At 43.7% G+C, this 24722-nt stretch overlaps 1 protein-coding gene across 1 annotated transcript in view; it reads left to right on the plus strand.

Annotated features, from left to right (window-relative positions):
* Window positions 1–798: 798 nt before the first annotated feature.
* Window positions 799–24722, plus strand: part of VAV3 (vav guanine nucleotide exchange factor 3) — a 412369-nt gene continuing 388445 nt past the window's right edge. The window contains exon 1 of the mRNA XM_043460478.1: window positions 799–1328. Within this exon, the coding sequence (XP_043316413.1) occupies window positions 1125–1328 (204 nt within the window). The 5' untranslated portion in view covers window positions 799–1124. The remainder of the gene's footprint in view (window positions 1329–24722) is intronic.

The raw sequence follows: 24722 nt of genomic DNA on the forward strand, positions 1-24722 counted from the left end.
CGAAGGGTCTCAGAACTTAGCCCAACCCGTGCCGCTGAGAACTAGAGTTCTACGCGCTCAAAACCGGCCCGTCGCCGACGCATGCGCAGTGCGGCCGCCGTGGCTCGGTGGGCGTTTCACAGGCCTATTTCTCTCCCGCAGGTTTTGTGCTTTTAGTGAAAGGGCCGGGACTGCGACGCCAAACAGTTCCGAGCCCAAGACGGCAGAGGGAAACCATCTCTACGTGAAAAACACATCGCGTTGAAATAAGCTGCGGGAAGGGGTGGGGGTAGGTTCGGCAGGCGTCTCCAGATACACGCTTTTATTGTGGCAAAACATCTTCGCGAGCAACTAACTCGGGGGGACAGGAGTTATCTGTAGGAAGGGAATTTAGAAGGTGGAGGGGTGAGGGGTAACGATCTCTATAACTTTCAGCGTTGCGTTCTCAAGATGCCCTGTGCTTTTTTTTTTTTCATTTCTTTGGGGAGTCCGGATGCCCCAATTAATCCTTCGCTCCTCTCGAACCCTTTAAAAATTGTTTAGGAGGTCCTAATAGAAGCCCCCACCGAATTACACTGTTTAGACACACTCCCCCCAAGCAGGAGATCTCCGGACGCCTGGGGCTGTGCGAGCTCCGCCGACCCGAGGGCTCGTGGTGGGCGGGGGCGCCTTGAGGGATCCCCTTGGCCGCCCCGCTCCCCTCCCTTCCCCTCCCCGCCCGGGCCGTCGACCCCGGGCCAGGGCGGCGCGCGCTCTCCCACCCGCGCCTCTGGGGACTCGCAGACGGCTGCGAGAACGGCCCGCGCGCTGGGCATGCTCAGTCGCCCGGCGCCGGGCTCGCAAGTCGGAAGCTTGTGCGCGACCGCCGCCGCCGAGCCGGCTGGAGCGCACGAAGAGCGCGCGGGACTCGCTGCGGCGGCGGCCAGGAGGCGGCGGACCCGGGCCGGGATCGGAGCCGAGCCCGGCGCGGGGCCCGGGATCCGCCCGCCGCGGCGCCTGCTCCTTCGCACCGTCGCACCCTCGCAGGCAAGGGGCCGGCCGCGGCTGGCGTCGGCGGAGCCGAGGAACGGCGGCGGCGGCGTTGGCGGCCGCCGCCGCATCTCCGCTGCCTGCCCCGGCCGGGCAGCGTCCAGGAGCCGTCGGGCATGGAGCCGTGGAAGCAATGCGCGCAGTGGCTCATCCACTGCAAGGTGCTGCCCGCCAACCACCGGGTGACCTGGGACTCGGCGCAGGTGTTCGACCTGGCCCAGACCCTCCGCGATGGAGTCCTGCTCTGCCAACTGCTCAACAACCTCCGGGCGCACTCCATCAACCTGAAGGAGATCAACCTGAGGCCGCAGATGTCCCAGGTAACGAGGGCGGCGCGGTCGCCTCCGCCTCCAGCCGGCATCTCCCATTAATCAGCCGGCTAATGCCTTTGTGTAAATGCAAACATCTAGGTACTCTCTGTTTGCCCTGCCTTCTGCTTTGCGGACCGCTTCGGCTTCTTGTACCTTGGCTTTACGTGGTTTAGCTCTTTAGTTGAATGCTAGAGCCCTGTGTCCTAAGATGGTATGGGGGTTTCTTAAGGGCTTTCTGTGAGGCGGGAAAGAACAAGCTGTCCTAAGGTGCCCTTCACCTACTGGGGGTGGGTGGATGGGTGTGTGGGTGTGTGGGTGTGGGTGTGGGTGTTGGGCTCAACAAAAAGAGTTTGGTCCAGCTCTGTTTTAATAACGATGGGCAGGCATGGAAGGAGCTGATGGGGGGTAATTATGCCTTTAGTTCTTTTGCTTGCATTTCGTCCCCATGTTTTCTTGAAAGAGGAAGCATGACATAAAGGAGGACTCTAGGAAGTGGAGGGCGTTCCGGTACCGTTATCTGTACGGGATTGACACTGCCAAAGGGCGGAAAAGGGAGCACAGCGTAGCGGCTGCCCTGAAAGCCCCCTGAGCTTGGGGCCAGCTGGCAAGCTTCATGGTTGTGTTTATAGCTCGTCTTAAGCCATGTGAGAAGGAGCCAGTCCAACCTCTCTCAACAGCAGCAGGAAACGCCGAAGTTTCGCTCCAGATTCCGCCTGCCTTCATTCAGTGCTTGCTCAGGTGGTATGGTGCACTCTTGGCTTCTGTGGCTGGAGCCCTTCCTGGAGGTGCCTCTTTGAGGAGTTAAAAAAAAAAAAAAATGCAACTCTGGAAGGCTGTGTGCATCTTAAACTCGTGAGTCGCTACACAGTGGAATGGTAGTTTCTTGGTCCTGTCAGAAAGTTTTTATGCAGAAAGGTGTTAAATACAACTCAGTACATCTATTATCTCTTTTAGAGAAAAAGCCACTTTCAGAGTAAAAAACCACTTTCAGCTTGAAAGGGAGAGGAAACAGTTCCCTACGTGATATACTTTAAGCAGCACTAATCCTGAATGATACAGAGCCTCAGCTACTTAGCAACCAGAACAGTGCCTTTTACAGCAGAACTTTATATAATGCAGACTCGAGGTAATGTAATAATTATGTTTTAAAAGTTAGAGCACACACATTCCTCTCTTCTGGATGTCAGCGCTTTATCAGGGCCCGTCTGCACCTCCAGTTCTGCATACCTTGCCCGTCTGCCTTCAACCTGCTGGTTAGTGGTTCCCAAGAAAGAACAGGCTTGTAAGTGGTGAGAACCATACAGTTTTAGAAGAGAGATAATTTATTTCATAATATCCCATATTCCGGGGGTGGTGTTGGCTAACTCCATGGACCCCTTAAGAGTTGTCGCAGTTCGGAATATCATGTCCAAGGATTTAACAGACTTTTCCATTAAGCTGGAAGTTGCTGCTTTGCTCAGGGTTCTCTAGGGAGCTGCAACTGATTATCCAGTCTGCAGATCCCCATTTTCCACCTGACCTATGGCCTTAGGATGCTTTGGTCCACCAGCAGGTAATATGGTACTGTGCGTGTCCTGAAACTGAACACTTGGGGGTTGTTCATTAAGTGGTTCTCAATAATCAAGTGCTTTTGACAGCCAAGGTTCTCTGTTTTAACTTTCTAACCTTTACTTCAGTGTTAACAATGAGTGAAAATTTTTTCAAATGTGTTTTTGCTCTTTGTTCTCCTTGTAGAATATAGTAGATGTAATTTAATATTTTTGACAACAAAGAATCTTCATTATAAGCATCATTAATGAAAATTGAGCTCGTACGCTGCTCTAAGAACTCTATTCCCTACTGGGAATACCACAGTGAACACCTCAGGATCCTTGCCCTAAAGGAATTACTACATTATTCTACCAGATAAGTCACCGTGTTATAATGAGCTAAACAGTTGAATGACCTTCCTTAGACTGTTGTGCTTTGGGGTTCTTAACCCTGAGCTTCCTGGTTCCAAATTCTGTGCAGTAATTTTCTATGAACATGACTTAGCGACTAAACAACAATTTTCTGTGAGTGTGGACTTCTTCCAAAAATGAACTGTGGAAGGCTAGTACCTGAATACAGTGATGTCTCTTCTTGCTGTCTTCCTGATTCTTGGCTACATTGCAGAGAGAGAATGTTGCTGAAAAACTGAGTTCTACACAGGTGATCTTGTATTGTGTAAGTTGTCCTTAAATTCTTAAATGAGACTTCATAATGTTTTCATTAAATAATTCATTGACGTATTTAACACACCTTCTGTGCCTGGCAGATACTATGCACTTAATAGGTGTTCACTTTTAGCAAAATTACTTAAAACTTTTTTTTTTTTTTGGCTATTGTCACATTAAGAGTAAAAGGTTACAATCAAAATTCTAAACATCAATTGCAAAGTCTACAAGTTCCTTTGGGCTGACATCTCTGCCTCTAACTACTCCTGTCTTTCTTGGTGAAGGTTCTGTCTGCTTCTGGTTATCAGGTTCCTCATCTGTCAGCTCAATTCATACACTATAGTGAATAATCTAATAACCCAGTGAAACTCTGACATATGTCCCAGCAGACCTTACTCTTCTGAATTTAGAGTTGCTATTACTAGTTCTTGTGGCTTTTGCTATGTCTAAGACTCATTCTGTCCACCTGGCTTAAGTTTTATTGAAGATATTAATTTGAAATAGACTCTTTATAACACCTGATCTTCTAGGCCAGGAAATAACTGGAGACTCTCAGTTCAGAGTTTTGTGGTATTTGAGACTGTTATGAACAGATAGTGACACCAGAAATTCTAGTGTATCAGTATCTTGCTTATTGCTTGTTTTTAATTTTTCAGAAAGAGGCTAAAATGAGTAGCCTCTTTTAATAATGTTTATCTCCAATGAGTGGGATTTCTTCCACTCTTCTTGTTTAGTCTTCTACCTTATTTGTGTGAAAAAATGATAACCCTCAAATAATTAGACAATTTTAGGTTTGAATCTTGGGGTCTTAATCAGCTGTCCTCCAAAATAAAATTATAAATGGGATCTAGATTCTCTTACTTAGTAATTGTTGTTTTTGGCTGTGGACATCGGCCTTTTGGAGGTCTTATATTGAAAGAGGAGAATATTCTTCAGTTCAATATAGGTTCTTTTCTTTTTTTGAAAACCCTGATTTAGATTTTATTTTATTAGTTAAGGTGCTAAATATTAATCCCATTTAGTTACACATTAAACATATTCCTTTTATTATAAAGAATAAAAGTTAAATAAAACCCAGATGATCCATGAAAATCCACACAATCTGTGAAATCTGATCTCTGTATATACTAGACAGATTTACTTTTCATCCAAAACAGTGTTCTAGATAGGATACCAAGCATATACATGATTCTGGAAGAGAAGAGCCTTTCTGTGCTATTTGTACTGGGGAGGTGCTTTGTGGAAGACTGGGTTTTGGGCTTGATGTCACTTTTGGTGGTTAAGACGGTCTCCATAAATGCCTGTAATCAACCACGGATGTATTGTCAATGAAATTATCTTAATCTTTGTGTTAGTCACTCAGTTGTATCTGACTCTTTGTGACCGCATGGACTGTAGCTCATCAGGGTCCTCTGTCCATGGCATTCTCCAGGCCAGAATACTCGAGTGGGTTGCCATTTCCTTCTCCAGGGGATCTTCCCAACGCAGGAATTGAACCCACTTCTCCTGCATTGCAGACAGTTTCTCTAATCTTATTATTTTGTAATTTTTGCTTTGTCTTAGGATGGTAATAACACATTTGATAAATTTACTGACCACTGTGTACAGTATAGGTAAACTTTGAATTGTCTTAACATGACCTATTCAGTTTTCAAGGGTTCCTTCAACAAATAGTTTGTTCCTACTATGTGCCAGACACTGTTTTAGGTACTGGCTTGGAGCAGTAAACTCAATAGAGTCCCTGCCCTAAAAGGATTTATATTTTAGTGAGGAACAATAAATAAACGGCTATATAATGTGATGGGCTCTGAAGAGATGTGAGCTTGGGTAAGGGTGTAGAGGGAAATGTGATTTGATTTTATGGAAGGTAGTCAAGAAAGGCTTCCTCCGAGGATTTGACAACTGAGCAGGACCTGAACAGAGTGCAAGAAGGCAGGAATGTGGATGTTTGGAAGAAGCAAGTTCCTGGCAGAAGGAACACCCAAGTGCGAAGGTCGTGAGAGGTATTTAAATGGCAGGTAAACTGGAGGAACAACCAGAAGGTCAATGGCTAGAGGAGAGTGAGTATGGGAAGGAGTGGTAGGGATGAGATCAGAGAGAAGATGGGAACTAGATTTTTAGCACTTGTGAACTGTGGAGGACTTAAGACTTCCACCCTGAGTAAAATAGGAATCACGTGGCCTGACTTAATTTCGATAGGGTCATTCTGGCTGCTGTGTTGAGCAGAGCAGCCAGGATGGAAGAGTCAGGCTCAGGCAGTCATTCCGGCAGTGATGATGGTGGCTCTGACCAGGGTGATTGCAGGGCAGGTGATGGGAAAGAACCCGCCTTAGGTATATTTTGAAGGTGGAGCCAGCAAAGACTTATCGACAGCATCAGATGACAGGGGTGAGAGGAGCCAAGAATGACTCCAGGGTTTCTGACCTGAGGAACTGAACTGATGGAGTCTTCATTGTCTGAGGTGGAGAAGATGGAAGGTGGAGAGAGGGGGAGGATGATGTGGAGTTAGTTCTGTCTGAAATGCCCATCAGGCCTGTAGATGCTGAGCAGGCAACTGTAGAAGTTGGAGATGGAGAGATAAAGTTCAGAGGCATCAGATATAGATGGTATTTAAAATCCTGGCAGTGTATGGTATCACGTAGGGTGTAGTGTCCAAAGAAAAGGTCAGAGGTGTGAGCCCTGGGGCTTGCCATGTGTCAAGGGTAGAGAGATGAGACCCTGCACTGGAGTTGAGAGAAAATGGCCATGGGGTAGGAGGGGAAGCTAGCAGAATGTGGTTTGAGCAAATCAGGTGAATAAAGTGTTTCTAGGAGGATTGATTAGACATGTTAAATGTTGTTCAAGTGAAAACAGGGTTGAAGATGGACTATTGTATTAAGCAATATGAAATTCTTGAGTGACCTTGGTAGAAACAGATTTGGGGTGTGATGGGCAAACACTCCACTGGAGAAGAAGGGCAAATAGGAGGGGATCTAGACCACAAGTATAGTCATGTGTTTGGGGGTAATTTTGCTGCAGAGAGAGCAGATAAATGGGATACTGGCTAGTAGGGGAAAAGAGATCAAAAGGGTTATTTTCTTATCATATAGAATTTTTATGTAATACCAATTACAAGAGCTCTTTTAGATTTAGACAAACTTTATCATATGGCACAGTTGTATATATGTGTATGTGTGGAAAAGATATGTATGTATATAAAAAAACATAAGTGAAATATATTTAACCAGAAAGTGTTAGTCGCTCAGTCATGTCTGACTCTTTGTGACCCCATGGACTGTGGCCTACCAGGCTCCTCTGTCCATGGAATTTTCCAGGTAAGAAAACTGGAGTGGGTTGCCATTACACCACGGTGGCTCAGATTGTAATAAATCTGCCCACTGTGTGGGAGACCTGATTCGATCCCTGGGTCAGGAAGATCTCCCTGGAGAAGGGGATGGCAGCCCACTCCAGTATTCTTGCCTGGAGAAATGAACAGAGGAGCCTGGCAGGCTACAGTCCTTGGGATCACAAAGAGTCGGACACAACTAAGTGACTAACACATACACATATATGAAATATATTTAATGTGTTCCTAAAACTTTTCATTCTGATGGCTACTCTGCTGAATACCATTTCAATTCAGTCATTGATGTCCATGTTTTTTTCCCCCAACATAATATTTTTCACCAAGTACTAAGCGTTGGTGATGCAGCATTGCTTAAAGAATTCACTACTTTTGTCCCCAGGATTTCCTTCAAAGCTCCTAACACACAATTGGGTTTTTTTTTTTTCAACTAGTATTTTGTTTATTTACAACTGATATTACAATGATTGTCTTTTTCACCTACACAGTTGTGTTTTTATCACTGTTAATGCTTAAAGAGAAGTTTATTTCTGCTATACATAACTACATTGTTTGAAAACCATAATTATATTAGTTTTAACTTTAAGATGTGCTTTCCAAATGCAAATCTGCATCCCTACCGCCAGGTACTGCTGTGTGAAGATTACTGGGTTACATGGTTGAGGGGGAAGAAAAGGCTATCCTTGTCCAAAAAGAGTGGTGTGGCAGTTACATTTTTAGCCAGTCAGTTCAGAATAATGTCATTATTTAGTCTTTCTTCTCAGGAGTCAGTAACCTCTTTGCCATTTGTTGGCTTATTCTCTTGGCCAGCATAATTTTATATTTGACACCAGTCAATATCTTTTCATGTGAAGTAGCTCAGGCATCTTAAGCACTTGGTCTGTCTGCATACTTGATGGCTTAACCTGGGCTCTCTAGGAACCAGAGCCTAGGATAAAGGATTGGAGTACCAAAGCTTTACTGGTGAGGTACAACCCTGTGTCTGTCAGGGTGATGAAAATGAGACAGTGCCTTTTTTTTTTCCTAAGATGGAGAAAATTATATCATATTTGTAATGCAAATAGGGTTGATCCAGTGTAGATCACCGCTGATAGGATCCTAAGTTTCAAATACAACATACTCTTTTTTTCCTTAAACCCGCAGTGGCAGTTTGTATTATTGACTGTGCGTCTGTCCTGAAATTCTAATTCTCACCACGCTACACTGTTCTGGTTCTCTTGTATTTTTTATGTTCTTACTTAACTTTTTTCGCTGGCGTCTCTGTAAATACCTTGAGAGTTTTTGAGTTTTCTACCTTGCTGCCTTTTTTGTGTGTGTCCTCTGCCCTGTATTATTTCATGACACTGTGGCATTACCTCCTTTTCATGCTCTGATGGACCCGGTGTTCATGATGATAGCCTATATCTGCCTATTTTATGTCCCCATCTCTGGGGTTATAGTTTCTTCATGAATGGATGCGTGCATGAAGATCACATGATCAGAGTTCACCATGGAAAGTTCTTCCACAGCACAGTGAAGGGTGAATTGGGCAGGATGGAGCTGGGTATGAGAAAGACTCCTGCTGAAGTTCAGTCAAGCGTAGATGAGGCCGGTGGATGCGCGGCCAGAGAAGGGGCTGGAGTGGAGGCGCAGGGAGGAGCAAGAGAGATGAGAGATGATGAAGAGTTGTAATGGATCAGAGTTGGGACCACTTAAGATGCAGGGAGAGTGGAAAGTATCCAGGATGAGCCTCAGGTTTCAGGCTTGGGTGCCTAGGGGGATAGAGAGGAGGTGCAGATTTCAGAGAGAAGGGCATATAGACAGTTTCGGATGTTGAGTTTGAAGTTGTTTCCAGCTACCTTCCGTTTTCTGTTTCAAGCATCCTACTCTCTTACTAATCCTTCCTTTTTGGATTATTCTACTAATACCTAAAATTCAGCAATCTTTTGAACTCTTGGTCCCACCACCTCTTCACTGCCTTCATGTCTTCATTTCCTTCTTACTCATCTTAAATACCATGGCCATTGTAGCTACTTCCTTAGCTTCTCTTGGGTAGTGATATTCAATCTGTTTAAAATACAACCCTGGTTAAATCCAGCTCTTCACTTTCTGCCGGCAGCTCAGCTGCTGAACCCAGTGGAGGAACACCTATGCCTCCTACGTGCACTCACTTTAAATTCAACATCCCTGTCCTCAGGTAGGTGCCTCAGGTGACTCAGCTATCTGATTACATTTCTCTAGACCACACATTCTTAAAGTATGATCTGGAGACTTCTGTGAAAGTTAAAGTCACTTTGAAAGTTAAAGTCACTCAGTTGTGTCCGACTCTTTGTGACCCCATGGATTATACAGTCCATGGAATTCTCCAGGCCAGAATACTGGAGTGGGTAGCCTTTCCCTTCTCCAGGGGATCTTCCCAAACCAGGGATCAAACCCAGGTCTCCTGCATTGCAGGCGGATTCTTGACCAGCTGAGTCACAAGGGAAGCCCAAGAATACTGGAGTGGGTAGCCTATCCCTTCTCCAGTGGATCTTCCCAACCCAGGAATTGAACCAGGGTCTCCTGCATTGCAGGTGGATTCTTTACCAACTGAGCTATGAGGGAGACTTCTGACAGCCCCTCAAATGCTTCTAGTTGTTCCATAAGGTCAAACTTTTAAAAATAATATTAAGATATTATTTGCCTTTTCTTACTCTCATTTTCTCACAGATGTATAGTGGAGTTTTCCCCAAGCTACACGCTGCTGATGTCATTGCTGTGGTTGTATGTTTGTGTATATGTTAAAGATTTCCCAGTTTTAAAGTTCCAATATGTTCAGTGTTGATAGATAGACTCCCAAACACAAAAGCTGCTGAGGATTCTCCATAATTATTTTTTTAGGAGTGTAAAGGGGCACTGAGACCAATTGGAAAACTTCAGTCTGTGACTCTCCCAGATGCCTATTTGGTACTTTTTATTCTTGAACTTCCATTTCCATTCTTCCTCTCAACTTGGTGATCTTGCTTCCTATTCCTCTGAGAAAACAGACACAGTCAGAGGAGAGTTTCTTCAGGCTCCCACCTTCCTGCATCTAACCCATAGACGATGCTTTCTCTCGTGTTCTGTGGGTGAATTATCAGTGCTCCTAGCAAAGGCCAGCCCTCCTTCCCTCTATCTCTGTGCTTTCCTATGTCTTTTATTGTCTCCTGGCTCTTTCTGTTAGCACGCACAGGATATGTTTTCAAGATAGAGACACACAGACTTGCTGATGACCATCAGGAGTGATGGAGAATGAGTAAGGTCTCCTAAAGCTTAACCTGAACTACTAGGGCAGGTCTGCCGTCTACCCCCTTATAACTGTTTAGTGGTTTCCTATGGACCATGGGATAAAATCCAAGCTCCATAGTAAGCACTCAGGGGCCCGTGGGCTGGTACTGCTTCATGTCTGAAAGCTTTCTCAACTCTGCTCCTGACCTTTCTGTGGCTTCTCAAATGAACTGTGCTGTTAAATGTCTCTCTGCTATTGTGTTTGCCCATTTCTCCACGTGAAATGCCCTTTCTCATTAGTCTGAGTGAAGATTTGGTTCAAGGGCCCTTTGCAGTGAGGGTCACCCTACCCCTCCCTGTGTGTGGCTGATCCCTTACTGCGTCGTGCCTCACTGTACAGTGTACAAGGGTGCAGGGCAGCATTCCTTGCACTGTTTTGCAATCTTTTTCTTATCTTTATCCCTTCCATGCTGTGAGCCTGCTTGAGGCTATCACAGGCTTTTTCATGTATATACATCTCTAGAATTTGACCCGGGGACTCATACGTTTCTTGCATACATAAGTAGGCATTAGTGAAACTTACTGATGTATTTATGAAAATAACTCTTTACTACCTTGTCAAACACACCTATATAAAATTTAATAATATTTGCTGAGCACTATGTCATTAAAAACCAGAAACATCTGTTCCTTAAGCAGCATTACTAACAATAGCAGATAACATTACTCTGCTACATACTGCTGCTTTCCCCCGAGTGACTACCAGAAAGTGCCTGAACTTGTCTGTCTTTCAACTTCTTCATCTCAAAACAGACTTAACAAAAGAACCTACCTTCTAGAGTGGTTGAAAGGACCAAATGAACTAATTATCCCTGTGTTTGGCACATAACAAATGCTCAATAAATGTTAACTACTTTTACGATGATTATTACTACTGCTTTTGCAGAAACATGCCAGGCAATGTGGCAACACTGCTCACATTATCTCAGCCAGTCATCACAGCACCAGGAGGGGGACACTGCTGTTCATCCTTGTGATACTCTTCAAGGTTAAGAGTTAGTAACTTGTCCTAACAAGTAGTTCATGATGGAGTCAAGATTAGAATGAAAACATTTAGAGTGAACTGAGATCCCAATTGCAAGGCTTTTGGCAAATCTGAAAGTGAGCTATGAGGAATTTTTCTTTGTTCCTCTGTCTTTTGCTCTTGTGGCATTCCTGCAGAAGAATGTACTGATTGGTTTTGTGGCTCTTGAACATAGCACCTCCATATGAAGTTGCATGTTGAGTAGCAACTTTGGATTAGGGTATTGAATTGGGGTTCCCTGGTGGGTCAAAGGTAAAGAATCCGGCTACCAATGTGGGAGATGCAAGCTTGATCCCTGGGTCTGGAAGGTCTCCTGGTGAAGGAAATGGTAACCCGCTTTAGTATTCTTACTTGGGAAATCCCATGGACAGAGGAGCCTGGCAGTCTATAGTCCATGGAGTTGCAAGAGAGTCAGACAGGACTTAGTGACTAAACAACAATTGAATGTATTAGCTGGATGGTTTTATCCATATTTATCACATGTATCAGTGTAAAATGGGAGAGAGGCTTTTGACAGGTATGTGATGGGGAAAGGAAATAAAGGCAGAAAAACTGAGGAAAGGTAGCAAGGGGAAAGGAGACAATGAGTGTATAGCAGGTCCTTTTTGGCCTTTTAACACCGTGCCTTTGACAGCTGGTCTCCAGGACGTAGTTTAATGCCCTGCTCTTGAGTGGGGTCAGGACTGCTCACATTTCCCTGGGCAGAATACCATTGTTTACATGGCATGTTTCCACATGATTATTCCTCCCCCCAGCCCCCCATATTATAACCATTCTTCTTATAAATTCAAAGACATCTATTGTTAGCTGTTATTTGGAATATTATATCCCACTCGTTTTTCTTTTCCCACTATTAACACAGACCCTGCTTGGAATTAAGGACAGTCACAAATTTACATTCTGCCTTTCCCCAGTCATGAGCATTTAATGGACAGAAGCACAGCCAGAGAAGTAGTAGCTACTTCTGATTTTCATGGAAAACTATTTTTGAATTGTACTTTGTGCTGCTGTCTGAATGTGCTTTCAAAATGTGTGTTGCAAGAAGTGTAGTCAGCTTCTCAGTGGCTTGCTTAACAGGAAGCCGGCAGCATATGCTGCTCACGTGGGAGTTCTCTAAAGGGTCAATTAATATGGAATATTTAATGAAACACTTGATACTCACCTTCCATGATTTTCAAAGTGCTTGTCCTAAAATAGATCTGTAACAGCTGGTCTGAAAAAACAAGCATCATGCCTCTGTGTCCAGTAATGTCAGGAGCCTTTTCCTGGGGGTGTGGGGTGGTGTGGTTTAATGAAAAGACTTCAGGCCAGAAGTCAGGAGACCCAGGTTCTGGCCCCATCTCTGTCTCTGACATGTGGCCTTAGCAAATAGCTGCTTCTCTTTGTCTCCACCTTCCATACTTAAATCAATGATAGAAAATACTTACAGATACGATAATTTGCTAAAAAGCAGCTAAATGTTTTTTACACATATTTAGATTTCATTTTGTCTTTCATGAGGAGAGCTTTGGGACCAGCCAGAAATATTTGTATCCCAGCTCTGGCACTTAACTTTTCCCAAGTTCATAAAATTGTTAGTTTCCTTGCTGAGTCTCAATTTCCTCCTATAAGAGGCTAGACATAGTAAAAATCTACTTTGCAGGATTGTGGTGAGAATTCAGTAATATATGTAAAATGTCTGGGTATAGTAGGTATTCAGCAAGATTTTATTTCCTCCCTCCTCCCCGTACCTCCTTGATCCTCTTAGGTCTAAGAGGCAGGAAGAACACGATCTTATCTCTGCTCTGCAGAGAAGGAAATTGAGATGTGCAGTGGCTAAAGGACCTTTCTCAAGGTCACAGACAGGAAGTGGTAAAGTCAGGACTTGAGTCCAGCTGTCCTAATTCCAAATTCAGTGAAGTTTCCCATTCCTGGTACCTAGCTTAGCTGATGGATGGTGAACTGCAGGAGCTTGGAGAAAGCAAGGCCTACTCTGAAAACGTAAAGTGACATTACTATGTTGGTACTGAAGTTTTCTGTCTTTAAAATAGAAGCTTTTAAAATAATGAAAGCAGTTTTCAGTCATTTAGAGTCTGATTATCTAGTTTGTGGATTATTTGCTTTTTGGTAATTTTAGAGCTCTTCTGCTTTCTGTTTGGTTCTGTTTTCATGGGAATTTGTACATATGACTGACTGATGAATCAAATTATCCATTTGTCTGCTAAATATTGGGCTTTGTAGTAGATGCTTAGGATTCAAAGGTGAATAAAACTCAGTCCCTGACCCTGTGTTGCTTTCAGTCTAGAGCATGGATTTTACCTCAGACGTGCCCTTATAAGACAGGGGGATGGGAAGGGAGACTTGAGTTAGAATGATGAACATGGCAAATATTTGGTAGGTAAGTGATGCTCTTTTGGATGCACTGTTAATTTGCTGATGTGCAGGGCATGGCATTAATGGCACAAAGTGGATTGCGTGTGTGCCTGGCTCCTGGTATTTCTTTCCATAGACATTTGTCTAGTGCCTCCCTCTGTGTGCAGGGCACTGAAGGCATAAAGGTAAATCATAGGGAGTTTCTGCTTTTGAGGGGCTGGGAGAAAGCAGATTTGACCTTGGAAGGAGGCCTTTGCAAAAATGCACAAAGAAGGTTAAGTCCCTGAAGGCCACAAGGTCAGTGCAAAAGTGCACGCAACTGGATGAGAGAGACTGGATGAGAGAGACGAGACCAGGAAGAGGACAGACGTGAGTGGTTACTAGAGAGGAAGAAGGTTTGTGAAAGAAAGCTGGGTGGGGTGCATGTGTGAGAGAGAGGATGTGGAGGCCTGCAAGCTCTCCCGCTAACCTCCTGGCTGGCCACCTCTCCCTCCCTCACACCTGTCTGAACCCTTCCTCATCCTGCCTGTGCTCTTTAGGTGATTGACCACTCCTCCTTCCCAGGTCTATTGCCCCTGGCTGTGTACTCCTCAGTCCGGTCTGGATCTGCAGCCAGCCACTTTCACCTACACTCCCTTCGCCTTCTGTGACCTCAGAGGGGCCTTCCTGGAGCCCCCCTGCTCCGCAGGCTTTCCTGTTCTTGCCTGTGAGCTGAAGAGAGCCGCTGAAGCCAGCACTGCCGGCTGCGTTCACTGTCCAGCTTCACTGCGGCCTCACGCTGCTTTTCTCACCGCTTTGGAATACCTCAGGTTCTGGCTTCCTCTCATTCCCGCTTCAGACTCCAATCTGCTAAAGACAGACTCCCTGAGCCCCCGCCTCTCCCCCAGCCCCTGCAAGTTCACCTGGCCCTCACCGTGACCACCCAGCCCTCCTGAACTTGTCCTTGGCCCCGTCCACCTCATCCACTCCCTGTGATGGTGACCATTATTACTGTTACGAGAGGGAGTGATTGTCACGAACTCTCCAAGTACATGTGTACAGTTTTTGGCCTTCTGACTCCCAAGAGAGGAGTTGGGGTCTCGAAGGGAATATTTAATCAATGAAAATCCCAGAGGGAACCAGGTGTTATGAAAACTGAGAAGTTCAACATTTTGCATAAGTACTTCTTTTGGTTTGTGGTCTGCAGAACCCAGTGGTGTGTTTGAGTGAACATCGACCGACAAACCAGAAGCTCCCAAGTCATTTTTGTCATTTCCCAGCAGGACTGAGGCTGCATGTCCCCCCTTGCAAACGGTTCACAGTGTCTGCTTATTTTAGTAAGCCTTTTTTTTTTTATGGTAATGTTATCTTTGAATTAGTGCAACTTTCACTTAATCACATATGTGGTGCCTAACAAAGGAAAGTAGATGTAGAATTATTGATCACTTACTGATACTCCAGAGTGCAGATTTAGCAGATGATTATTAAATTCCCTGGCATTTGACTTGCAAATGTGAAAAAGTGCTTGTTGGCTAGTTAAAGTTTGTTAGCTTAGTTCATAGTCAGTCACACAAGAAATGCTTGACTTCAACTTTTTTTTTTTTTTTTTTTTATTAGTTGGAGGCTAATTACTTCACAGCATTTCAGTGGGTTTTGTCATACATTGATATGAATCAGCCATAGAGTTACACGTATTCCCCATCCCGATCCCCTCTCCCACCTCCCTCTCCACCCGATTCCTCTGGGGACTTCAACTTTTTAATAATGACAGAGTACTTGGAAATAGAATCTTGCATTTGCTCATAAACTATACTTGGAGATTCCGTAGAATATAAGGCATTCATCTACAGTGAAGAGGAAGCAGGAACTGAGATTTCTGGAGCTCAGGATGAGCACCTCCCTGAAAGATTTGGGTGCCTCCAGAGATAGTGTTTAAGGAAAGGATGTGATATAATTATTGTTTATCAGCTTCATCCTGATAAATTCTAGAATGAGAAGCTGGATTCTTGAGCATATTTATGCAGCAGTCCTGATAGTAAAGCTTGTTGAGTTTTTAATCTTTTCAAATATATAGTTATACTTAATGACCTTAGTTAAGAGAAAAATAGTAAAATTTGGTAAAGGATTTAATTTTTCTCTTCAGTGTTTAGTAAATGATTCACCAGTTTTAATGATACATATAAATTCTCACCTAGCTAGCACTAAGCTTTTTGGTACCCTTGCTCATTTGATAACTACCTAAAGCCCTCCTGGGTTTTATATAAAATAAGCTAAGTGAAAAAAGTGCACTTAAAAAAAATAATAAAGAATACTAATAAAGCCCTTACTTCTCTACAGAAGATGAGAGAAAATGAATTTCTTAAACTCCATGTACTTGCAATAAGCTAAATGTAATTTAGGTAATCATTAGGGAGAGTTCCTAGATTCTGCCTTCAAGGCTGAGGATGTTTAATTTACTCCCTATTCTAATACATGGCATTGTGTAGTAGAAAGCACGTGGGCCTTGGAGACATCAGCCTGGCTTTGAACCCTAGCTATGCCACTTACAACCTTGGGCAACTTAATAACTCTGATCTTGGGTTTCCACATTTATTAAATAGAGATAATACCTATTTGCAGTGTTGTAAGGATTAAATTAATTAAAGTCATGCATATTTTATTTGGCACTTGGAAGATACTCAATAAATGTAGATTCCATTCCTTTCATTAAGCCTTTTTTTTTCTTTCCCCTCCAACTTCAAGGAAATTACAGGTTGCAAGTTAAAATGAGAAAAGAGGGAGGACTGAAAGTTAGGTTGCCAGTAGTCAAAACTATAAATCATGGACTCAGGAGCTCAAAAACCATGTTCATCTTAAACTATGGAGAATGCAGCCAAACTAATTCACATACTGCATAAGGCTCTGGGGAGGGATGGTTCTGTTTGAATCGACCATTATAGGAACTGATTTTATTTTTCAAAGAGTTATACAGTTGTGGAGCTGGAAGACGCCTCAGAGATAATTGTAGTTCAGCTCCTTCATTTTTAAAAATGATCAGTCTAAGACCCCTAATATATGCATCAATTTTCCCAAGTTTACTTGGTTTCCTGAATCATAGCACATTATTTTTTTTCTCAAATCACAATGCTAATAATGACCCAGAACTTCAAGAGAAGTTTAAATCATATTATTTCTTAAAAACAAACCAGAAAAACTCTCTAAGATTGGAAAGTGATTGAGTTCAGAATTTCTTACGTGAGGTACTTATTATGAAGATCTTATTCACTCCCGTCCATCTATCAATCCACTCATTGGACAGAATAGTAAAGGGGAATCAGTGAGAATGGGGAACACAAGATCTCAGGCTTTGGAACTCAGAATGTCCTGAGAGAATTGACAAAAGCATTGAGAAATGATTAAATAGGAAAAGTTGTGAAGTCCAAGATCTCATGCTTCAAAGAGAAAATTCTCAGCTATCCAGAAATTTAGCCATCCAGAATTACTCAGCTCCTAAGAGAGCTGAGCTTTTGCCATTTCAAAAGAGATATCACAGATGTGTCCCCCATTGCCAAGAATATGGATATTCATTAATGGTGACACAAAAGCATTGTTTCTCCCAGACTCTTGAGTTCCATGGGATTGGGGACCATTTGTTCAACTTTATGTTTCCAAGTCATACATGGCACAGAGTGAGTGCTTCTATGAATGGCTGTGGCATGACTTTAGTAACATTAGCCTTAATATTGCTTGGACAAGAATGCCAGATATTATTCTGTCCTTCATTTTAATCACAGAATGCAAAAAAATATAATTCTACCAGTTTTGTTGCAGTGGGAGGCAGTGTGGTTTATTGAAAAAAATATGAACTTTAGTGTCAGACTGGCTTGGGTTCACATCATACCACATGGGCTGTGACTATGGGCAAATCCCTTAATCTCTCACCATCTTAGTTGTCTTGCTTGTGAAATAGGATTCTTCCTGCAGAGTGGTGCAAAGAGCAAGTAAATTCTGTTGGGCAAAATAGCCAGCACAGTACTAGGACATAGTAGGCACTTAGTAATGATGGGAGGTCCTCTGTCTCCCACCCCATCTAATCTTTTCATGATACAGGGCTTTTCCTACAGTTTATTGGATGGATAACTTTTTGTTGGCCTTTGGCAAATTTTTCTTTTCTGTTGTACTCTGTCTTTCTGCAGATGTTTTCTTGAGATCAGTTGAATCCAAGCTTTAGAATATTGTGGCTTAAACGTGATTTAATGTGTATAGGTTTATCTATCTATTGGTGATTTCTTATATGACAACTGTGATATAAGAAGAGGCCTATAGTGACACTGGGAGACCTTCATTGAATTCTCATGCTGTCACTAACCAGCTTTGTGATCTCTGAGTCTCAGATTGCTCAATTTCTCTGAGCCTCCATTTTCTCTGATAATTGGGGAGTGGCATTTACAGTGAAGAGAACGTGGGTTTTAGAGTCCTGAGTTTGGATGTGGTACTGATTAGCTGTACGGTCTAGGGCAGCTCTTTGGCCTCTCTCTTCTCTCAGCTGCCTGTAGAGAAGAGCACCGTCTTCTCTGTATGTTGTTAGAGTATTTGTTAGGAGATGATATATGACAGGTTCCTTCCTCAGAGCTTTGCACATTAGAGAGCGGTAATAACAGTTCTTCCACTAAATGCATTTATGGTTGGTATTATTAATGCCAGTTTCCCTAGATGCTTGAGAAATTCATTAAGAGAACTTAATCATTAAGAAATCATTACATTCTTTAATCATAAAGAAGAACTTTAGCAAAGACAATCATTTTTCAGGATCACATAGAAAGTAATAATGGAGTATTACGTAGCTCTGAACATGATGATTGGTCCTCCCCTGTTTACATAATTGTCACTTGGGTTACTTACAGCTCTCTCTCTCTCTTAGTTTCATCTTTGTTTTTAAATTTATTTTTTCTTGAAGTACAGTTGATTTGCCAGTGTTGTGCTAATATGCTATATAACAAAGTGACTTAGTTTTACACATAAGCATTCTTTTTTAAATATTCTTTTCCATTACCGTTTATCCCGGGAGCTTGGCTATAATTCCAGTTCTTTTCTTTTATAAATGGTATGATTATAAATGCCCTTGTACAGATTATTCCTCCTTCCACGCTTGGATTATTTCCTTCAGCTTTATTTTCCAAAATGAAGTTTTCAGGTCAAAGGATATAAACATACTTGCAGTTCTTGTTAACATACTGTCAGATGGTTTGTAGAGAAATATTTCTAATGGACAAAAAAAGGGCAAGACTTCAAAGTCTTGGTTGAAAACAAGGACTTTGGTGTCATTTAGAGTTGATTCATACATCAGCTGCTTATTGCTAAATGAGCAAATGACTTACTAAATCTGTTTTTTCACCTGTAAAATGGGTGATGAGCGCTAAGTCATCATGTCCAGCTCTTTGCGATCCCACGGACTGTAGTCTGCCAGGCTCCTCTGTCCATGAGATTCTCCAGACGAGAATACTGGAGTGGCTTGCCATGCTGCCCTCCAGGGGATCTTCCCGACCTCGGGATCAAACCCATGTCTCGTGTCTCCTGCATTGGCAGGTGGGTTCTTCATTGCTAGCGCCACCTGGGAAGCCCCGATAAGTAGCTACCTCACGGTAACTGTCAGCACTTTGCCTGTGGAAGGTGTTGAGGGCTCACCCTTCACGTCTGTCCTGAGTTTGTTTGTGCTCCTCCCCAACTCCCATCAGCTCTCACTTGGCCCTGTGCCTCCTCCAAGCTGGCGTACACTCTGATGGTCTCCCCATGCCAATGCATTCTCCTACTGTCTTCAGCCTTGAAAAAAGGATACTTAAATCTGATCACATGAACCCTTTCATCACTCTTAGAAAGCTTCCCATGCTCTGAGGGTGAAGTCCAGAACCCTGAATAGGGCCCCCTGTGATCTTCCCCTCCATCCTCTCTAACCTCAGTTTCCCTCTTTCTTGCTCATTTTGCTACAGCCACGTTGGTAAATATTTTTCCACTACCAGAATTTGTCACCGCTTCTTTTTCTTTTAGATTTGAAACTTGCCATTTGTCTTGTTTCTTGGTTTTTAGGTTTTCCTTGTGGCAAGTTCATCATCTTTGCTTAAAGACTGATTTTTTTTCCCCAGTAGACCTAAGCCTTGTGATGGCAGGGCCCAGTGAGATTTTATTCACTGCCAAATTCCTGGGGACCAGCACAGAGCCCAGCATGGAGCACTCAGTAAATCTTTAGGAATGTATAATAGTAACTTATTATTAGCAATAATCACAACAGAGAAGAATCTTAGGTCTTAATTTGTTAAAAGCGTTTGTGATTTCAAATTGCTCTGTGAAATTAAATGTCTAGGGTTTTCCAAGGGCCTTTAAAAACTCGCATGTGTCTTGTAATTAAGGTCTTTTTTGCTTTTTTTCTTATATAATCTTTCATGTCAGTGAGGGCAAGTCCGAAGAGAAGAGGGCACATTCTTGTGTCAAATTTAGTTTAGCATCCGGCAGTCTTTCATCTTTGCCAACATCTTCACCCAAGACCTGTAATGGCATTACCTGAGCCGCCTGGGAGGCTCGGCACAGAACCATCCCAAGCCAAGCAGCAGAAGGACTTGATGCCGAAGATGAACATTCCTAAGAGATTGGATTATACTCGGTCTGTTTCCTTGCAATTGAGACCTCCGACCGTTTTGGCTTGTATCTCTTAGGAGTGCAAGCTATTTAATATGATGCTGTTAACTTCTGCAAGTGTAAAGACATATTTTGTTCATTCAGAAGCAGAGTTCATTCTGTCAGTTGATTGAACTCATGCGATATTCAAACTCTGATTAGGCGTGGAAGATTTAAAAAACAGCTTGAGTTATAGGAGGGATCTGTTTCGCAAGATCGTCTCCCTTCCTATACTTTGTTTCCCTGGGGAAGAACTTCTGTTAACGTGTTAGAGGAACACCTGGGTCTGTGTGACTCAGCGTCTTCTGGGTCTTCTCTTTGAGACCTGCTAACTTGCAGAGAGGGTGGTGGTTTTCTGTTGTCCTTTCATATATTGGGGAGACTGAACAGAGCAGGTGCTGGCCTCAAGGTGGGGAGGCTTACAGTATTTTTTGGAGGCGGAGGGGAACAGGAGAACTTGCATGCTTCAGCCACACTTTCCCGTGTATATTAGCTTTTATCAATGAATAGTTCCCATTTGCATCTTATTTCTGTTTCTGTGGTATCTACTGCTCGTTAAGTTTCTCTCTCAGTAGAAAGGGGAACATTTCTTGCTTTGCCCTTGGGGGACTCTGACGCTTGTGATGGCTCAGCCCATAGACCAGTGACTTCACCAGACTCAGCTATTGGTGATGGGGCTTAGGCCTCACCAAGTGCAAGTTGCATGGTCCTCACTGGGCTCTGTGGGTGAGCTGAGGCACTTGTATGTAGCACTTGGGTTTTGTGGGTTCAGCTTGGACTTTAGTTGCAGGTGAGGCTGGGGGAGGGGTTGGATCTTTTTAGTTATTTGGGGCGGAATAGCATTTGCTGCTTTTGCTGTGTTTCAGTCAAAGCTGCAGGCCAGTACTTCAGACTGCAGTAGTGATGAAGTTTCACGAGGGCTATTGTGTGAGCTTCCTCCTTTAAACTGTGAGAATGAGGCCAAGGTAGGAAGTGATAAAGTGGCCTCAACACATTTAGTTAATTTCATTCCAGGACAAACAGAGGAGGGCTCTGGAGAAACTAAGGTAATTTTGCAGTTTATCCCAGATCTTAATAGACCGCCTATCATCATATGACCATGGGCTTCTCTGGCAGCTCGGTTGGTGAAGAATCTGCCTGCAATGCAGGAGACCACCTGCAGTCAGGAGACCTGGGTTTGACCCTGGATCTAGAAGATCCCCTGGAGAAGGAAATGGCAACCCACTCCAGAATTCTTGCTTGGAGAATTCCCATAGACAGAGAAGCCTGGTGGGGCTACAGTCCATGGGGTCGCAAAGAGTCAGACATGATTTAGCAATTAAACCACCACCAACACCATCATATGACCAACCTCAACCCCCTCTCACCACCCCCCCCCCCCACACACACACACCTCAAGCAGACCAGGAAAGCACCATCTCTGCAGCGGGGCAGGCTGCAGGCTGCAGAGACAGCCCCAGAGGGAGCTGAGGCGCATGGTGCTCAGTGGGACAGAAGCAGTGTTCTGACACTTTAACAAGTTCCTCTGCTCTGTCAAATACGACTTCGGTTTGTTACTTAAGTTCCTACCATTGGCTCATAGAACTATGGTTTCACCTATAGAAGAGTTAAAGAATTTCTTAAGAAGCGAACACAAAGGAAGCGGAATATCCTTACTTAGGAAATATGTTCTGCATTCTTGGGTTTAGATAGACCAGTGAGTCAGTGAAATTATTGCAAACCCAGACGTTAAGATGATGATTACAAAGGCCTGTGCCTGTGACACTCAGATTCAAGAGATTAGGTTTTCTTAGAGAATCAAGGAGGAACTAGAGTGGTTTGAAAAAATATGCTTTAGTATCATCTGGCAACCCACTTCAGTGTTCTTGCCTGAAGAATTCTATGGACAGAGGAGCCTGGCAGATTACAGTCCATGGGGTCACAAAGAGTTGGACAGATCTGAGCTGACTGTAACTTCAGTCATCAGAAAAGGAACAGTGGTAGACTCAAAGGACTAAGTAAGCTAGGCGAAAGGTTCACATCTTGTGAGAGATATGAAGGGGAAATGGAGGTCTTACCTCAGGATAGACAGATACAAAAAGGAAAGGAGATTCCTCCTAATAGCACAAATTAGAAAGGGTAGTGGGCCTGTAGAAATACAGTTTAAAAAGAGAAAAATAAAAGAAAAAGACTGGAACAATTTCTGAAAGGTTTTCACAAAGATTCAGAAAATAACGCAAAGTGCCCTTTTAAGGATTCAGCTAGAGTCTGAAACAGGAGCAGTTGGAAAGTAGATTTTCATAGCTCAGAGCTGGGTGTGGTTTTGTGTACTGCATAAAGATTTTTGCTAGCAGAGGTTGAAATGCAACTGACTTTGTTTTCCTGGTGGATCCAAGCCAGGCTTTACTTGTGCCCAAGAAGGGGCACCTTCTGAGGCATGTAAAGCATTCCTCTGCCCTTTGGCTTGAGATGGCTCTGGAATAGTAACACCAAGTGGTTACAGCAAGTTTGCCTTTGAGAGAGAGGTACTAAGTACTGAAGAGTTAAGTGAGTGAGTCTCAAGGTAAAGGAGCCAAGTTTAATTGAGCCTGCAAGGATCACTTACACCCTGAAGGCTCCTGCTCGGGTTCTTTATGGAGTTAGGACTCTAAGGGAAGGCACAGGGGAGATGAGGTATGTTTTAGGAGCCAGCCCAGACCTGGCTAGAGGTGACCGATAGGAGTATCTGACTTGGGAAGTAAACCGTTCATTTCTGCCCAACAGTGATAGTTCTAAAGTAGAAGAGAAAGAAAGGCAGGGGCCTCTGAATCTTTCTCAAAAGAAAATGGAATCAGCAGAGAAAAATTGAGTATGAGGCCTGTTGTTGTTTGTTGTTCAGTTGCCCAGTCATGTCTGACTCTTTGCGACCCCATGGACTGCAGCACGCCAGGCCTCCCTGTCCCTCGCCATCTCCTGGAGTTTGCCCAAGTCCATGTTCATTGCATTGATGATGCCTGACTTGTGGCAAAAAAAAAAAAGGGAAAGAAAGAAAGAGAGAGATACTGAGGACCTGGTCATTAAAATGGGTAGGGACCTCTCTAGTGCCTCTAGATGCCAGTCCTCAGAACTCCAGGGATGTGGCTTCAGAAACAGTGGAAACAGCGTTGGAATCTGCTGAAGTTGAGCTGGAAGAAATGTGGGGACCAACATGGTTTTCCTTAGAAAGCGCTTCTCACAGCCCGAAGCAATGACACCGAAGAGGCAGTTGCAACAGATACTAGGGCCCAAGACAAAACATTCCTGCTTATGAAAGACTGTGGGGATGGCTGACTGTACTAGGCAGAGCCCACATTCATTCTGTATGTGAGTGAGTGAGTGCCAGAAATGTGGGACTCAAAGAGCCACTGCAGTTAAGAGGCTTTGCCTATGCAGGTTGGGAAAGAAAGGCTCCACAATTAGGACCTGAGGGGCCTGGGGCTGCCACCATTGCACATTTCTAGATGGCAGTGGCCATTTAGAAGAAGGCCATGGCCCTTCTTCCCTTTCTCCTGTTCCTTCCCTTTTCTATCTATACCCCTCGTTGTGCAGGGAACAGATACTTCAGTCTTTTGGGAATTGACCCTCTGTCTCCCCAACTATCCCTGATGTTTTAGTATGCTCCCTTAGTAGATTCCAGAGGGCCTCTGGCCTTTGTGGTACTTTATGGCAGCTCTTTCCCTCCTCAGCCTCCCTTGGCAGGGGTTCCCTTGGCCCTGGGTCTGAAGGATAGAGTGGAGAGGTGTTGCTTTAAGTTGATTGGCTGTTCTTCTGGCTCAGGGATCTCTCCTTCTTTTTAAAAAATAATTAGCTTATACGTTTTAAACTTTTGGTTGCACTGGGTCTTCATTGCTGCAAGTGGACTTTCTCTAGTTGTGGCGAGCAGGAGCTAACTCTTCATTGCGGTACACTGGCTGCTTGTTGCAGGGGCTTCTCTTGTTGCAGAGCACAAGCTCTGTCTAGGTGCTTGGGCTTCTGTAGTAGTTGTGATGCACAGTCTTAGTTGCTCTGAGGCGTGTGGAATTCTCCCAGATCAGGGATTGAACCCGAGTCCCTTGCATTAGCAGGCGGATACTTAACCACTGGACTGCTGGGGAAGCCCCTCTCCCTGTTCTTTAGTATTGTTATTTCCCTGTTTCCATTCTTCTCTTTCTGTTTCCTGGCCCCTTCATATTTGAGGGGTCTGAAACAGTTGTAGCCCTTGGCTTCCCATGAGGGTTAGGGCTTAGCTCCATACCAGAAATGTCAAGAAGATGGCAGCCGTGATCTGATGTGATAAGTGCATTCTGTCATGTTGAAAGCAAGGAAGTAATGCCAAAATGATTTTACTTTCAGTTTGTTTATTTTGAAGTGAGAGCTCCTGGCTGCTGGCCTAAGAGCATTACCAACTTAGCATTATTGGGAAAATGTATCCTAAATTCTAAAACTAGAAACTTTAATGGAGTATATTTAAAAGTTTTTAGTAAATTGAGGCTTACCTATATGGTGTTAGTAAAATATAGGTATTTTAAAAGCATGAATCTCTTTACATTTTGTGAAATTGTTGTATTGGCCCTTGAAAACCTTATGGTGAAATTAAAGAG

Source organism: Cervus canadensis, chromosome 2 (genome assembly GCF_019320065.1).
Source record: "Cervus canadensis isolate Bull #8, Minnesota chromosome 2, ASM1932006v1, whole genome shotgun sequence".
In the NCBI taxonomy this organism is placed as follows: Eukaryota; Metazoa; Chordata; class Mammalia; order Artiodactyla; family Cervidae; genus Cervus; species Cervus canadensis.